Source organism: Alligator sinensis, unplaced genomic scaffold (genome assembly GCF_000455745.1).
Source record: "Alligator sinensis unplaced genomic scaffold, ASM45574v1 scaffold1626_1, whole genome shotgun sequence".
Lineage (NCBI taxonomy): Eukaryota > Metazoa > Chordata > Crocodylia > Alligatoridae > Alligator > Alligator sinensis.
In genome coordinates, this window is record NW_005842437.1 from 64572 (window position 1) to 81478 (window position 16907).

The 16907-nt window shown below is 59.9% G+C and overlaps 2 protein-coding genes across 2 annotated transcripts in view; one reads left to right on the forward strand and one right to left on the reverse strand.

Annotated features, from left to right (window-relative positions):
* BACE1 (beta-secretase 1) overlaps window positions 1-2370 on the forward strand; it is a 12698-nt gene extending 10328 nt beyond the window's left edge. Inside the window, exons 6-9 of the mRNA XM_006030341.2 lie at window positions 934-1035; window positions 1290-1439; window positions 1721-1892; window positions 2111-2370. Of these exons, the coding sequence (XP_006030403.1) occupies window positions 934-1035; window positions 1290-1439; window positions 1721-1892; window positions 2111-2370 (684 nt within the window). The remainder of the gene's footprint in view (window positions 1-933; window positions 1036-1289; window positions 1440-1720; window positions 1893-2110) is intronic.
* Window positions 2371-6334: 3964 nt separating this feature from the next.
* RNF214 (ring finger protein 214) lies at window positions 6335-16906 on the reverse strand (the record flags this gene model as incomplete). The annotated part of the gene is made up of 14 exons (XM_006030323.3): window positions 6335-6554; window positions 7655-7750; window positions 8284-8391; window positions 8676-8811; window positions 9372-9748; window positions 10121-10219; window positions 10954-11044; window positions 11519-11607; window positions 11924-12020; window positions 12906-12974; window positions 14021-14160; window positions 14957-15097; window positions 15416-15475; window positions 16229-16906. Coding segments are annotated over 14 exons (2247 nt in total), but the record flags the coding sequence as incomplete, so codon positions are not given.
* Window position 16907: the final 1 nt, after the last annotated feature.

Here is a 16907-nt window from a genome sequence, read left to right on the forward strand (position 1 = left end):
ATATTCCAGGGATTCCTGTTGCTTCCTGGCTTAGTAGCCTTGGGTTTAACTCACAGCTTAGCATCACTTCTCCCCATACTTTCTGTAGCCATCTCACGTTTTCTTGCTGCTTCCACTTCCGCTTTGGCACGTGGGGTGTCTCACACAGCCTCCTCTTGTCTTGCGTTGGTGACATTGGGGCTGCCCGAGCATCCAGAAGGACATCTGTGAAGGATCCCCCCACTTCCACGAACACTCCCTCTTGCAAACCATGTTCCCGTTAGCGGTTGCCAACAACTGCTGGAAGGTTTGGAAAGTGGGGTCTTCTAATGCTGCACAAACACACACTACTGGGTGGTGCCAAGTCGTGGGAGCACAGAGCAAGTGAAACCAGCTCATGGTCCCAAGCTTTAATTCAGAGGCTAGCAAGCAACCGCACTTTGTCCGTCACAACAGGGTCCACCGTTGCGCTGCCGTGTAAGAGGGGCAGGGCTTCCCCTGATCAGGACTGACCATGTGCTATTCCTAGAAACTCTAGGGCAGTTTTGATACCGGCCACGAGACACCCAGCAAATGCACCCTGGCTGAAATCACTCCTGAGTGCACAGGAGCACTTCCCACGTGCTCCAGCGAGATGCTTGCAGAGCTGTCGTGCTGCTCCCTGGGCAGATGAGACAGCCTGCAGCAGGCACTGCCCCCACCCCAGCTGTGGGTGCATTCATGAGAGCTTTGACCCGCAGGCAGTTGAGGCTTGGGCCCCTCCTGGATGCAGCGGGTGTTTGCTGGAGGCGCGGGGATCACGCTGGAACCGGAGCCCAGCGCTGGCTGTGAGACAGCCGCCTACAGAGATGGCACCTCGCAGAGGGTGCAGCCTCCCAAACTTAGCTCTGAGCTCACCTAGGAGCAGCGGGGCTGGCGTCTCACGCACCACGTTACCTCCTGTCACCCCTACAGTACAACTACGACAAGAGCATTGTGGACAGCGGGACCACCAACCTCCGGCTGCCGAAGAAGGTGTTCGAGGCTGCGGTCAAGTCCATCAAAACAGCATCTTCGGTCAGTACCCCCACCCCAACCCCTTGGACATGGGCCGCATCCCAGCACAGCCACAGCCCCCAAGCTCATGCTGCTTTGGGCTGGCACCTCAGAGCACTGTGCAGAGGGGCTCACCTCACCCACCACTGGGAGAGGGAGGAGGAAAGCCCCGCTGCATCCCTGCATGCATCTCCACCAGGCTCTGGCAGGCCCCTGCCCAAATGTCCTGCATCTTGGCACAGATGCTCACACTCTCTCCCTTCCCTGCCGGACAGACGGAGAAGTTCCCCGACGGCTTCTGGCTGGGGGAGCAACTGGTGTGCTGGCAGGTTGGCACCACCCCCTGGCACATCTTCCCCGTCATCTCACTCTATTTGATGGGCGAGGCCACCAACCAGTCCTTCCGGATCACCATCCTGCCCCAGGTGGGTCCCCGTGCCATGCTGGGCAGGCGGGGAGCGCAGCCAGGGCAGCGGCCAGAGGAGGAAAAGCGTGGGGAGCGCCACAGTGCAGCCTGGGGTCCCTGGAACAGCAGCCCTGGGCAGGAGAAGGGGAGGTGGGCCAGGCCTAGCCCCTGAGGTTTAATGTGCGGGTTGGAGTCTAGATTCAGCCCCCTCTCCGTCGTGGGTGGAACCAGAGGCTGGACCATTCAGGGGCCAGCACATCGCCCCAGCAGCACAGCTGACGGCTCCCTGTCTCTCTCCAGCAATACCTGCGCCCCGTGGAGGATGTGGCCACCTCCCAGGATGACTGCTACAAGTTCGCCATCTCACAGTCCTCCACTGGCACCGTCATGGGCGCCGTCATCATGGAGGGCTTCTACGTCGTCTTCGACCGGGCCCGCAAGCGCATCGGCTTTGCAGTCAGCACCTGCCACGGTGAGGGCGGGGGGGCAGGACCGGCTGGGCCACTTGTGAGCGCGCTCAGTGACACCACCCGGGCTGACAGCAGTGGCCTGGGAGCGAGCAGTGGAGCCGGCGGGGGGGGCAGGTGCGGGTGCTGGGGGAAGGGGTCTGCTCTGGCCAGGTGGTCCCGTGCTCCCAGGCAGTGCCGGGTGCCCGTTCTGGCGCGTGACACCCCCCCTCCCCACGCGCAGTGCACGACGAGTTCCGGCGGGCGGCGGTGGAGGGGCCGTACCTGCACCCCGACATGGCGGACTGCGGCTACAACATCCCGCAGACGGACGAGTCCACACTGATGACCATCGCCTATGTCATGGCGGCCTGCGGCGGGACCACGACGACTTTGCCGACGACATATCCTTGCTCAAGTGACGCCTGCCCCGCAGGCCGAGGGGGCTGCTGGAGCCTGCTCCTGGGGGGCCCGGAGCCAGGGCGGGAGCAGGCACAGCTCTGACTTGGGGCACGGGCTCTTCTGCCCCTGGAACACGAGGTGTCTGGCGGGGAGGGGGAAGGGAGCAATCCTGTCTGCCAGCAGCAGAGCCATTGCCCAGAGGCAGGCTCCTGGTGCCCCCCTTGCCCTCCCACCTCCGCTGTAGCAGCCGGGTCCTGGGCTGGGCACTGGAGCAGCGAGGGAGGGCGAGGTACTGGTGGCAGGGCAGCCCCGGGCCGGGGAGCAGGGCACCAGTGGTTGGTGGGGGTCACTGTCCCATGCTTTCAGGTTCAGTTGGTTGGTTCCTAGCTAATAGCCCGGGTGTGCTGCTGCCCTGGGGGGCTGGGGACAGCCCCTCCACGGTCCGCCAGGCAGACATGGAGTCACTGCCCTCCACACCCCGGAGGCAGCTGCCCCAAACCTGCCCCAGCCAGGGACACATTGCCAGAGGCTGAAGGGGGCAGCAGCCTCAGAGGCACCTGGCCCTGGCCCAGGGGTCGCACCTCTGGGGCTTTTGCTGGCCTCTCCTGTGTGCTGCCGCGGGTCGTGCTTTGACCCCATCGGGGTCCTCTGCCCCGCAGAGACCTGCCCGCAGCGCAAGGGAGCTCGGTCACGGGGCAGAGGACCAGGGCTATACCGAGCCTCTTCCTTGGCACCTGCGCTGGCCTAGCCTTCCCCCATCCTCAGCAGCTCCTGGAGAGCCGGGCCTGTTGGCACAGAGAAACCTGCTCAGCCCAGCCTGGGGGTCCCTGGAGGCGCCTCGCCATGTCGTACTCTGTGCGTGTGCCTGCGCGTTGCTGCTTGCCGTAGCCCCCAGGCTGCCCCCTCTCTTCCCCATGGGATGCCCACGTGAGCTGGACTCTACGGGCTGCATCCCCACGGCCGGTGGGAGCAGAGAGCTGGGAACCACCCTGCGCTGGCTGCCCTCTGCTCTCTCTGGGGACCCTCCGTGACCCGCTGCCTCCTCATGGGGTGGAGGTGGACCCTGGGCACACAGCCACGGGAACCTACCTGGTGTTGGTGTCCCGGGCGCGGGTCAGGGAAGGGTCTGGCTGGCTGGGTGGTCAGATCACCGTGCAGGAGCCTGACTGGGCTCCGTCGTGCAGTGGGGAGGAAGACCCCCGCTGAGAGTGGGGGCAGCGCTGTACAGGATCCCGTCTGCTGCAGGAGCTGCCACCTCCCCCAGTGGCTTCCACCTCCTGTCCTTGGAGCTCAGGGGAGGCAGATGCCCACAGCCCTGAGCCCCAGGCAGGGAACCCTCCCTGCCTCCTGCCTTCCTTCTCTCTAGCTCTGCCCCCAACCTGATCCCCGTGGCCCAGGGCTGGCACTGGCCTCGGCTGCGAGCGGTCACAGCACCTCATTCTCTGAAGGAGGCAGCAGCTGCTCCTGAAACAGGGGTATTGGGCTGGTTGCCTCCTGCCTGTGCCTGGGGCTGAGAGCTTGGGGAGGGGCTGGTCGTTCTCACCCTGACACCTCCCATCAAGCGCAGCCCGTGGCCACAGCTCAGAGCTGCAGGGTGAGAACGGGTAGCCCCTGCTGCAGCCCTGGCACCCTGCTTCCCCAAGCTGAGAGCACACCTGGCCCGGCCAAGCCTGAAGAAGGATCCCCAAAGCCAGACTGTTACCCAGCCCGCCCACCCCCGCAAAAGCCATAGGAGCCAGGCCCAGCCTGTGCCAGCACCCGCCTGCTGCTGCAGCCTCGTCTCACTGAGGGCCCTGCCCTGCATGTGATGGGATGGGCTCCCCCAGCACGTGGGCAGAAGGGAGAGAAATGTCTCTTCCCGCTCTGGGCTTGGGTGCTAAAGGAGCCCCCTGCTACAGCCAGTCTGCAGGGGATGTCTGCAGGCGGCAGTGCCATCCTTGCTGTCCAGACACACGGTTGCTCGTAGGCGAGGGCAGCAGAGCAGGACATGGTGTGCGCAGAGGCCAGGAGCTTCTGGCCCATGCATTAGATACACGTCGCAATCCTTGTAATTCCAGTGCTGCAACCCACCCGGCCTTGCCCAGCCTGGCAGTTGGGGGGGCACATGGCTTTTAGAGCATTGCTCTTAAGCTCCCTGTTTTGGTTTCCGGGCACTGCAGCCACAGTCCCGGCTGGGGGAGGGCAGGGTGGAAGGAGCTTCCCATGGAGCTGAGGGAAGCAGGCTCAGCAGGGAGCTGGAGGCTGGAGAGAGCCCCCATAAAGCTGCCAGGGGCAGGAGGGGGCCCAGAACAACACAGAGCACGTAAGCTTGCACCGCGGGAGCAGCTCCATGACAGGTGTGATGGTGCAGTGCACAAGGCGGGCAGAAGCAGCCATAGCTCCCCCCGGAGCCTGCGAGGGGTGTGGAAAGGCCAGGGGAAGGGGGTCCCCCCCCCAGGCTGCTGCTGCTGCCCATAGGTGTCACAAGGGCAGACAAGCCCGTGTTCACCAGTGCCAGCCCTCCCCCCCAGAGCGGTGGTGACAGAGGGAGCTCTTCCACCCTGCCCTCCCCTTGGGAGAAGCCCAGAAGGGATCCCCAGAGCAGGCGCTGGCTCAAGAGACAGCCCGGGGGAGCACAGAGCAGCAGGGGGGTCCAGGCTGCTCTTTCCCGCTGCTTCATGAGCCTGCCTCAGCGCCCATGCCCCCTCACCCGGTGACTTGCTCTGGCACAGCTCGGGGCCCCAGGCCACCTTGGAAGGGCAGAGCAAGGCAGGTGGGATGTGCCCAGACCCCACACCCCAGTGCCTGCCTGCCTGCCTGCCCAGGACCTCCCCGGGACACCAGACTCGTTCGTGGGCCACTGCCTTAACACACCTGTGTGTGTAGAGCCCCGCAGACCGGGGCCACATCCAGCTGCCCAGCACAGGGGGCGCATCCAGGGGCCTCGCCTGGAGCTGCCGGCGCTTACACCGCTGCTGAATTTGTCCCAGACTTTGCAATCTCTGAAGCAGGAGTAAGACTGAGAGGTGCTGAGCACCCATCCAGCCCACGGAGAGACCAAAGCAACCTGCCCAGAGGAGGCTGCCGTGGAGCCAGAGCAGGAGGGGAGGGGAGGGGGGCAGGGCCTGGAAAGGTTTGTTACTCTGAGCTGCAGTGCAGCCAGCTTCATTCGTCCCCGAGAGCTCCTGCCCCGCGGGCCCAGCCTCGCAGCAGCCGAGACCGGCGGGGGCGGGGGGGCACGAGCCAGCTGGACTGCGAGCAGCGCCGGGGAGCGGGGCAGCAGCAGACTCCAGTCCTCTGTAACCCTAATGTCTGTGTAAGAATCATGAATGTTACCACAGTAAATTATGACATTAAAAGCAGAGAAGAGCCTCGGTGGCTACAGTGGGTCTTTACTGGGGGGGACCGGGTGAATGCCTAGGGGGCTGGGGCTGCTCTGGAACCCTGTCTGCTCCCACGTCGTACCTGTGGCATCGCCAGGACTGGGTCCATGGGCACCCCTTGGCCTCTTTGCCCAGCCCTGAGAGTGCGTGGCAGGCTCACCCTGCTTGGGTCAGTGGGGAGTTAGAGTGACAAGAGCAGGAAGCCCCATTTCAGGGGCCACCCCTGCCCACGTCCGCTGGAGCTGGGGGTGCTGAGGCCTGCTGGGGCAGCAGTCACAACGGGGGCTCATGAAGCAGTGCACAACTTCTCCTAACAGTCCTTGCAGCCAAGGTCCCAGGCAGCAGCCTTGGCTTCGTGTCCATGGGCAAAGTCCACCCCTCCCTGCCCACAGGGGATCGCGATCCCCACGGCAGAGGCACCTGCCCACATCTCACAGCAAGGCAGCAGAGAATTCGTGTGTCCCAGGATCACGACCCCTTCTGCAGAGAAGCTGGGCCCTGCTCTGCTGTTCCCGAGGGCAGCAGAGGGAAGCCTCTCGCTGCTGGGCTCTGCACTCTGCCCTCAACAGCTACAGCCTCCAGGCGTGACCCATCCTTGCTCCCCATGGCTGCAAGCCACACATGGTCCTTGGCCAAGGCAGCAAGGCTGAAGCGAGGGCCACACATGACCTCTGCATAATATACACACTTTTATTTATGAACTTGTATGTATACAGACTTTCTATACACACATTGCCTATATAATAAAAATGTACATGTGTATACATGGTCATATAAATATAGAGCTGTAGAAACCTTCAAACCGGTCCTGCGCAGTCCCAGCGCCGCCTCTAGCAGGGATCTGTGCTTAGCTGGCCATCATTTGAGACTTGGACAGAAGGGGCAAGTGTCGTTTGTGTTGGTTTGTGCCCAGAATTTGATGCACTGAAAGAGAGAGTGGGTTTAGAGCAGGCCAAACACTCCCGAGACTCAAGGCACCCCGGTTAGTCAAGGAGCCCACAGAACGCGCCAGCTCTGAGATTCAAATCACTTGTTGACTAGAGTAATAACAGAGCAACCCGTCTGTTGAAAGAACGCCAAACGGCTGCAACAGCTTGGCAGGGTTTCAGTTTTACAGATCTCTGTTCAAACCCCCTGTTTATCTCGTGAACTATGTCTGCACATCTAACAGTGCAGCACCCTGGAAAGGTTCCCAAAGGCACCCAAGGGTACTGCTGCACCTGGCTGAGAACCACTGGTCTAGAGCCACTGGCCCAGGAACGCAAGGCTGGTGGATTACGTGGGCGCTCTCCTAGCGCTGGGCTGGCTCGGCGCAGTTTCCACAGCATGGTCTGCAGCTCAGCAGACACTGCACTACTGCAGGCTGCGAATCCGGGGAGGTAGCAGAGATCTGCTCTGGCTCCTCATGAAATGATGGTCTCAGCGCTACCTGCCTTCCTGGTTCCCTTGGCCACAGATGGCCCCATGGCACCAGCAGCGGGCTCTGCTCACAAGCAACCCATGGCCGAGACACCCCAGGGCTCAATGCTGAGGTCTGGTTAAGTATCACTTAGATTCCTTCCGAGAGGTCGGGGATCCCCCGCAGCAGTGCATGCGTGCGGTGGGTGTCATGTCAGTCATCTTGCTCTGGTCCCTGCCACTGTCCTGCTCCAGAGGGGGCCCAAGCTTGGGTCTAGCCCTCCAGACATGGGAGGTGAGAGGGGCATCGCCAACAAGGACAAGAAACCTCAACCCCTAGGCCAGCTGCCTTGTGGCAGGGAGGCGCAAGGTCAGCAAGTGGATTTCAGGCCCCCAGGGAGGACTGCTCTGCCTGCTGGCAAGACGGTGCTGCCATCAGGGTCCCCAGCTCTGGGGCTCTCATCACTTGCCAGGGCCCTGGGGGCTCTGCACAGCACCATGCAAGGAAGGTGGAGAAGCACATTCGAGCCCAGCAGCTAGAAGTGACAGCACAGGGGAGGAGTCCAACTCGCCATGCCCTGCCATGCCTTGCCCTGCCCTGGGCAGGCGTCATGCACTGCACTTACCTCCTTGTGCAGCACGTGAGAACAGGCCATCGGGTGGAGCTCGCTGGGCTGCACGAGCTTCTGGCACATCAGACACAGCTTGCAGACAGCGGGGACCTGGGGCCAGCAGCAGGTGGAGACACAAGAGTCATCTGAGCCACAGTGTCACCCACACCCCCGCTCCCCAGGGCTCTGCCCACCCTGTCACCCCAGCCGCACGCAAGGGGATGTGGAGGGGAGGTTCCAGGGAGGCAGGGGAGCCCAGAGGGACGGAGCTAGAGAGCCAGCGGCATGATGCAGGACAGACACTTTGGCTCACCCTGGCCGGTGCAGCGAGCTGGTTCTGCCCCTCCCCTGGCTGACGCTGGCTGCTCGCACGCTGCAGCGACCTGGCGCACTGGCTCTCTCCACCACACGCCCGAGACGCTTCCAGGCTCACCCCAAACCAATCACGATGGCTGCTCCCCCATCCCCCCAGCACAGAGCTTGTGCCCAACGTGGCAGGAGGGGTCTAAATACGACCCCAACCCAAACCTCCAGAGCCAAGAAGCCACACTGTGGGCTGGGGCCAAGGCTCCCCTCATCCTCCCGGCCCCTTGGAGCACACCCAAGGGGTCCCAACCCCATGCAAGGGCTGTGGAGCATCTTACATGCGACGGTGTCCCCGGGTAGGTCACTTGGGCTGACGGCAGGAACATGGGGCTGCTGATCTGGGGCAGCGGAGCTGGAAACATGGGGGTCCTGATCCGGCCAAGTGGCTGTCAGCAGGGCAGACAAAGCACCTCAGCCACGTGTTAGCACTGGGGGTGGGGGGGGACTTGCTGGCGGCAGGAGCAGGCCCCTGGCTGAAAGGCCAGTGAGGGGGGCCTGCTGGACAGAGCCAACACCACTCCTCAGCTGTGCCCTGGCTCCCTGGGGCAGGTAGAAGGTGCCTTCCACTCCTGCCCCACCCTCCCCCCCACAGCACCACTGGCTTGCTCAAGAGCTGAGCCCCAACAACTCCTGGCCTCAACGCTGCCCCTCCTCTGGACAGCAGACCCACCTGAGCCCCCGCTGCCGCCCTCTCCTGCTGCTCTGCCAGCTTTGCGGCCACCAGCCGGTTCAGCTCCTCCATGGTGAGCCCTGCCATGGTCGTCCGTGCGGTCTTGATCTGCTGCAGGATGTTGGTCAGCTGGGCCCTGGGCAGGCAGCAAGCGGGTGACATGTGTCATGGCACGGCTGCTCCCACCACCGAGCGGTTCCCTTTACTGTGGGAACCAGGTCTCTGTGGTGCTGTGAAGGCCTGAAGCACTGGGATCAGTCACCAGCAAGGCACCAGCCCCACACTCCTTTGATGGGGAAGGCTTGGTCCTGCTGCCCTGGCTCCCATCACCCTGGTCACAGGACAGGACAGCCATGCCTAACTGAAGTACAGGAGGTGAAGTGACCTGCCCCAGGGCATCAGCATCAGAGCAGGGGTCTGAGCCCAGAGTCCCCCGTGCCAGAGATCTCGGCTCAGCCAGTCATGCTCTCCCTGGCTCACAAACATTGCTAAGCCCCCTGGCGTAGCAAGGGGGGCAGGAGCTGCAAGCGACCCCAGCACCCCCATGTACAGGCAGGGATCTCTGCTAACAGCACACAGGAACCCAAACCCCCACAGGCAGACGGTGCCTCCCCCAGGGCGCAGCCAACATCCCCAACCGTCCCCACCCGCTGTCCAACACACAGGGCCTCATCTCCTCGCCAAGGCCCCACTCACTTGTTACACTGCGGAAACCGAGCCAGGAGCTTCTCCAAGAGCTTCTCTAGCTTGTCGGCGGGCTGCGGCCTGTGAAACTCGGGAGCGACCTTGACACCGCCCAGACCTGGCGGCGGCGGGATGGAAGCAGCGGGCGTCATGTGAGAGCCATGGGTACCAATAAGCGAAGCCACCACTGGGCTGTTCCTCCCCTGGGAGGTTGGCAGCGGTGGCGAGGGCTGATTGGACCTGGAGTTTGCAGGATTGAGTAGCGGGAAAGAGAGCGCGCGAGGATCTGCACTGGGCATGACCATGGGCACTGGGACTGGCCCGATGGGGAACGGGAGCCGAGGAGTGAGCGACGGGTTGTGCTGGAATGGCGGCATCAAGAAATCTGTCTGAGAGAGGGAGCAGCACAAGTCAGAGCAGGTCCACGGGGGCCACAAGCATCTCTAACCCGCCAAATGATGGGACTCCCCCCCAACCCCTCTTGTCCCACCTGGCTCTGGTAGGCAACAGTGCAGATGCGATGCTGCTGCCAGGGGTGCAGTGGGCGTATTGGCACCACCAAGCAGGCAGCTGGCTAGCAGCACAGGCCTCCAGCTCCAGGTCACAGCTCTGGACAGCTTGTTTGCCTCCCCAGGTCCTCCCCCAGGGACACTGGCATGCAGGGAACCTGTAGACAGGCTCTCCCCCTCCCCAGCCTCAGAGGAGGCACAAGCCCCAGTGCCAGCAGGAGGGAGCTGCTCAGCCAGGGGGGCAACACTCACTTCCGAGGGGGGCGGCGGCAGCGTGGGGGTGGGGATCTGCGGCAGGCTGCTCAGCTTTGTGCCGTTCCTCACCAACTGGATGTGATCGTTGAACTGGTCCTAGAGAGAGGAAGGAAACAGGGGGAAGCTCGTATGGTTACCAAATCTGGCCATCTGCCTGGGGCAGCATCCCTGGCTTCCAGGGCAGCAAAACCCAGAACACTGGGGCCCAGGGCCTGCCTGAGCAGGCTGATACGCCAACCAAGTGCCCCGCCTTGAAGCAGCCAGAGTCTGGCTGGAGAGGACCATACGGAGAAGTCAAAGGCCTGGTGGGAGGAACAACTGCCTTCAAGTCTCTGTTGCCACCAGCCGCAGGTGCCATACACACACCCTGGATCTCCAGGTGTGGGCGCAGCACGTGCTGGGGGGGCAGCTGCCCACAGTCATTCCTGAGGACACTCTGATAGTCCTTTCCTCTGGACTCTCCTCATGGGATTCACACCTGTGTGGGGCCCAGCACTAGATACCATGCTCCAGCTGAGGCCTTAGCTGCCCTTCATCTCAGGGTTCCAGATCTGCTGAGACATGGCTCAGTCTGGGCATTAGGAGCAGCAGTTTTTGCACCCATTGTATTCGGAGCTCATGCAGCGATTAGCATGCCCTGTTCCTTGCACTGTCACTGCTGAGAGCTGCGGGACACATGGCAGAGACCAGCCAGGCCCTCAAGAGCTTCTTCTAGTGCCCACTGACAGGTTTGCCCTGGAATGTCCCACCTGACTGGCAAAGGAAGCAAGCCACAACTGTGGTGTGGGGGTGGGGGGGAGAGCTGGATGCCTCAATTTATTTTGCCTCACCCGCACGTTTTCCTTGGTCATCCGTATCCTTTTCAGCCTCATCTCCCATTCCTGCTTAGGCCGGATGGTCTCCAGTGTTGGGGGCGCAGATCTGCTCAAAGACAAGGAGAATTCAGGAAGAGGGTTTGAGCCTGAAGCCCTTAAGGGAACAGCTGCAAGTGACACCAGGACAGGTGTCTGAGCCACATGAGTCCATCAGCCCTCTCCCAGCTTCCTCCACTGCAGCTCTAACACCCGCTCCGACCAGAGATGGGAAAGGTGCAGCCTGACTGAAAAGGGCCAAGCTTTGAATGGTGAGCGTGGGAGTTAGGGCTGCAGGACGCTGACAAAGAAAGTTCCCAACACAGGGACTCAACAGATGCAACACAAGATGGGGCTTTGGCAGATTCAGAGCAGCAGGTTAAAGACAAAGACCTGGCCCAGCTGAAACCTCACCGAATCCCTGTGCCGTGACCAGAAAGCCCGCCCTGGCACCAGTGCAGTGCCCCGCCCCCCCCCGCCCCATTCCACTGGGTAAGGGGTGGGTGGGCAAGAATTGGGTCACCCTGCCCCACATAGGACTCACTTGAGGTATGTCAGATGTAGCTCTGCCTCCTTTTCCGCTTCTTCCAGCTTCAGCACAAGCAATTCCTTCCGGCTCTCCAGGGACAAGATCTAACAGAGAGAAACCACAGACATAAGCAATCCATATTGGGTTATCTCAGACCGGGACCTCCTGGCTCCGCACAGAGCGAGGCATACCAGCGCCCCACTCAACTAATGTTTAATAGTGAGCACTGGTGCAGCAGTGGCTGTCGCCCCTGTGAAGAGCCAGACTCAGCAGACTGGTGTGTCACTGTTCCTCCCATCTGTGTTTCAGGGGAGACCAGGGCACAGCGCTGCCCCTATCCTGTCACCCCAGGAACTGCCACTGGCAACCTGCAGCTGCATCCTGAGCCACTTGCAGCAAGGAAGGCCTCGATCAACCAACCTCCGCTTTCCAAGCCCGCTCTGTCTCCTCCAGGATGTTCCTGTTAATGTCATTGTGCTGGTTCTTCAGCTTATCCAGCTCCTCCTCCCAGACCTGCCTGGAGACAAGAGGAGAACACGTCCATGTAGGCATTTGCTCAGCAACACAGTTCCCAGTGCTGCAAGACCACAGAGCTGTCCAGACCACAGAGGAGCTGCCAGCCCAGCCCTTGGGCACCTGTTCCAGGGCCACGTCCCGGAACCAAGACCAATCTGCTCTCTCTCTTGTAGCATTTAACAGTGTCCCCTGACAGGTACTGCTGCACCTCCTACGGCCAGCCTCAAACCACCTGGCCCCTCAAGAACCCACCTTCCAAGCCAGGGCACAGAGACACTAGGAACAAACAAAACCCCTGCCCCTTCTCCCCCCGGCCTGGGCCACTGCACGTACCAAGGGTGCCCAGTAGTGTTTCAGCCTCCTGCTTACCAGGCATGTCTAAGTCTGGGAGAGCAAAGCCAGAAACAAAGCCCCAGACAAGCCAGGAGTTGGGGGGTGAGGGGGGTCTATGAGAGGGCTTTCTACTGCCACCACTCCTTGAACTGCCTGAGCAACTGAGTTCGGGTCAAAGTTTGGGAACTGACCCCCACTGCTACTCTGAGCGTAGAATGTTCCATACGTTAGAAATGGTCTGGGAAAGAGCAGGGACAGCACAGGGGGGTAAGAGACTGCAGCAGCTTCTGGGACACCAAGTTCAATTCCAGGGAGAGACTACCAGTGAAGACCAGCTGGGGAAGAAATGAAGCATGCGCACTATCCCACCTGCCTCTAGCCAGCAATATCACATCCTACTTGGATCAGCAAATTCATCCAAGTGAGGAAAAATATCTAATGCAAGAAGAGGAGGCTCTTCTGGGACAATGGCTATTTCTGGGTTCTTGAAAGTTAAGGGGAAGGGAAGAGACAGAGAAGAGCATTTAACAGAAGGGATCTCATAGAGTCCTACTTTTCATCAGACTGCTCGGCGATCAGAGAAGCAATCTTATTCTCCTTCTCCTCCTGCTCCTTCAGTAACCTGCACAACAGAGAAAAGACAAGCTGAAGCCACTTACTGCAGGGCACAGAACTTCATGGGACCAGCAAGGTCAGGAGCGCTATACACTGATGTACTCTGAGAACGCTGCTATACAATGAGTCTCCTCTCAGACTCCAGGACTGTCTCAAGAGAGCACAGTCTGTGCTGTGTCATGAAACCAAGTGAAAAAAACAGCACATTCCAGCACGTCTCGATGGGGAAGCACAGTGCTCTCCCACTGCTACTGCTGCTCTTGCGCACTGCACCTGTTTATTTCCAGGGAAATAAGGAGTCACTCAGCTAACTGGGACATCCTAAGGTATTTCTTAGGAGAGTTAAAAAATGTAAAATCAATGAGATCTCAAAAAAATAAGACCTATAATACTGGACAACTGGTGTGAACCTGGAAGGCCGAGGTCACCACCCAAAAGGACCCCAAAGCATCCCCCAGTTTATGAGGAAGAGTCTACTCATTTTCTTCTTGTAACAGTGCAGCTGAACCCAAGAGGCTGTTGCCACGAGCTGGGTGGATGCATGCCCCAACTCCCCCAGCACAGCAGAGGCAGGCGCCTGACGCCGGCTACATGCAGGGCCCGCAAGGCAGACATGGAGCGCTTCGGCAAAGTGCCTGCAGAGAGCAGCTCCAGCAGCGGTAGGCTTAACACCATTTATGTGCCCACCAGGCCAAGGTGGGACCCCGATCACTCCGAGTGACAACAACACAGGATTCTGAACGACTCCAAAGTACACAGGGCTTCGGCTGCGCTTCTCCTGTGCCGAGATCAGTCAGAGTCTGTGGCCAACAACCACGACACCATCCTTCAGCCCCCACACTTTGCTTTAGGTCCTCTACACATAGCACGTATCCCACGTACCCAGCTGCTTAAACCTCCAGGCAACCGTCCCAACATGTTATAGTGCCGACTGATAGTTGGCAGTCCAGAAAGGCCCCTTGATGAGGCTCTCTCACTAATGACCGGAGGTTCTAGCTTTCAGGATTACACTGAGGTTGAGTTTAAACCAAACCCGGCTCCCCACATCAGTACCTTCTGCCCTTCTCAGAGAGCTTCTCGATCTCTGCTTTCAGGTCCTGCTCCTTCTGCAAGAATTCTTTCTTCTCCTTCTCCATCTTCTTCTTGGTCTCTTCTCGTTTAATTGTCACGTCCTGAATGGCCTTCAGGATCTCCTAGAGCGCAACGGGCATCACAACAAGCAGAGTAAGTCTCGTTGTTTCTGAATTCTGGATTTAGCGCAATTCATTGCACACCTATTTCATGGGCTGTGAGCTTTAAAAGAAAATTTCTAGGAAAGCCAGTCCTAGAACAAGGCTCTACAGCATCTTGTGGCAAGGAGTCCCACCAGTGAATTACACGACATGGGAAACAAAAGCTTCCTTTTCCTTGTTTTAAACCTGCTACCTAACAATACCATGAATCGTCTGACTCTGGGGTGCATGTGTGGCATCCTTTTAAATCTGGAGAAGACTGAGGTGCCAACATGCCTGTTTTAACTTGTGTCGCAGTGTGGAAACAGCTGAGAACAACTGGTCTAGTCCTGCGGCTCCTACGCTGTGGGCCAGGGAGAGCTGACTGGTCACACGGTGTTAGCTCTCCTCAATTCCTTGCACTTACGACTGCCTTAAATAGTTTCTTGCCATTAGTTTTCTGTGTGAACAACTGTAGTTGTCAGGAATGTGCAAATGTGAGCCTGTCAATAGTGAAGGAGCTGTCTAAAGGCTCTACATTAAAGTGCAGTCCACACGATTAAGATTTTGAAATGTTAGGTGCTTCCTCCAGATTTGGGCAAAGGCCAAAATGTGACGCTTCGAATCCCCTGCGTGCATCGCCGCCTAAGAATCCCTTCCTGACGCGCACCCATCACCTTGGGCTCTGCAGCCCAAGACTCAATGATCCCACACTGCAGCATACTGGCCAGACACATCAGCCAGGTCAGACACGATCAGCAAGGGCCTTGCTGGATACCTGGTGATTCTTCATCTCTTCTTCTCTTCGTTGCTGGAGCTGCTTGAGCTGCACCTGGAGCTGATTCTCCACTTGCCTCTGCTTGTCCAACACTTCCTGGTAGCGCTCCTTCAGCAAAGCCCTCTCTGACATCATTTTGTCCTGCCACAGGTGAAGAAAGCATACATGAAGGTACAGTACCGTTCTCAGCCCTGCAGTCAAAGAAAAGGATTCAACTAGGCCGGTCACACCGCACTCTGAAAAGAGCAGGTCACCTCAAGTACCCACTCTGGCCCCATTTTCAGTGGTGCTGAGCAACTACAGCTTCCACTGACATCAGTGAATCGCAGGTGACAGTCCCCAGGACCAGGGCCCTAAATAACCAGCCCGGTGGAAGATCTTCGAGTTCAGGAGCCGCAACAGGCAGGGCCCCACTCTAACCACAGGATTAGCCGGGGACTGTGTTTCTTGAATGCTTACCAAGTTCTTTTCAATATCCTGGTCTGTGTTCACCTCCAGGTCGGCCGTCTTGAAGTCGGTCTGCACAGGGAGGAAGGTTCCTATCGTTAGATCTCTTTGGAGATGCAAACACCGGTTCAATAGACACGGGCATTTCCTGACCCCCGAGGGTCCCTGAGGCAGGTCAGGACTCCACGCAGTTCCTCAGTCTCAGAGCGACATGACTGGGGGTTACAGATCAGTGAGTGCCTATTGATCCCCAGGTGGCCCCTTTTTCAGTTTGGTTTTTCTGACACCCCATGACAGATCTGAGAAGCTCCCAGGCAGGTGCTTCGTGCCGAGGTCACAGGGGGCCTGCAGACCATCCCGTGGATGGTCACCGACACAGGTCTCTCTCACACCAAAACTGTCCGTCTTCTGTAGCACCTGACTAGGGGCCCTAGCACCTGCCCTCCACACTGCAAGGGACAAATCAGAGACCATCCAGAACAGCGAGGGAAGCTTTACTTCTCTCTGCCGCAGGACACGCGCAGTGGGTGGAGACGTGGACCAAAGGACAACATGGACTGCTCCGAAGTCAGGAAAGTGACAGGATTTTAAGATTCGATGCCCTGTTTCAGGAGGTCTCTAGCCAGACGCTTGCTGCCACATGGGTTTGCCTGGACCTATTACTCCTTTCCTGGGGGGAAGCGCCCGATGCTGAAAGCAAACTGTGAGCGAGGAACGTTTCTCTCTCCCAGTCCCTAGTGCTGCCCCCACCCCACCAAGAAGCAAGCTAGGGAAGGGGGGGGGGAGGGCAAGCAAACTCCTTCAGACGAGGAACTGGCACCTGACCTGCACTGCAATGTTCTGGGAGGGCTTCTGGGATGAGGCCTCCTGGTCCGAGTCCTGTGCCGCGCCGCCGTTTTCAACCCCGTTCTCACCGCCGGGAGCCACCTCCAAGGGTTTGCTACCCAGCTCCGAAGCCTCATCCCCTTGGGCTTTTGGCAAGAGCAGGGCTGCCAGTTCACCTGCCGGGCAGCTATCGGTGCCGAGCTCCTGTTCCTCGTGGCCGCCAGCTGCGTGCAGAGGAGCGGCCTGAGGGCACTTTCCAGGGAGCGGGGCTCTCTCCTCCCCTGCTGCGCTGTCCGAGCCCTCTGAGTCGGACAGATACATCTCTTCACTTGAAGAGCCGGCCCGAGTCTCCGCGGGAGCATGGCCGGCGTATCCTGCGGCTCTGCTCGCAGCTTCGTCTCGTAACGCCGCTGTGCTCTCCGCGGCTGGCGGCGGTGTGTCGCTCGCCGCTATCCCAGGATCCCGTTCCGGCGCATCCCCCGCGTCCTCCATGCTCGGCGCTGGATGGCTCTCGCTGGCAGCTTCCGACAGCGCAAGGTCGTCCGCGTCGTCTCGCGCAGACCCGTCGGCGAGGCTGTTCAAAACAAGCAGAGACACGGACCCGCGCTTTGGTTGCGTCTCGTCCCGGGCTCCCCAGCACCCGCGACGGCTCGGCTGCGTCCCGCCACCACCCGCGGGG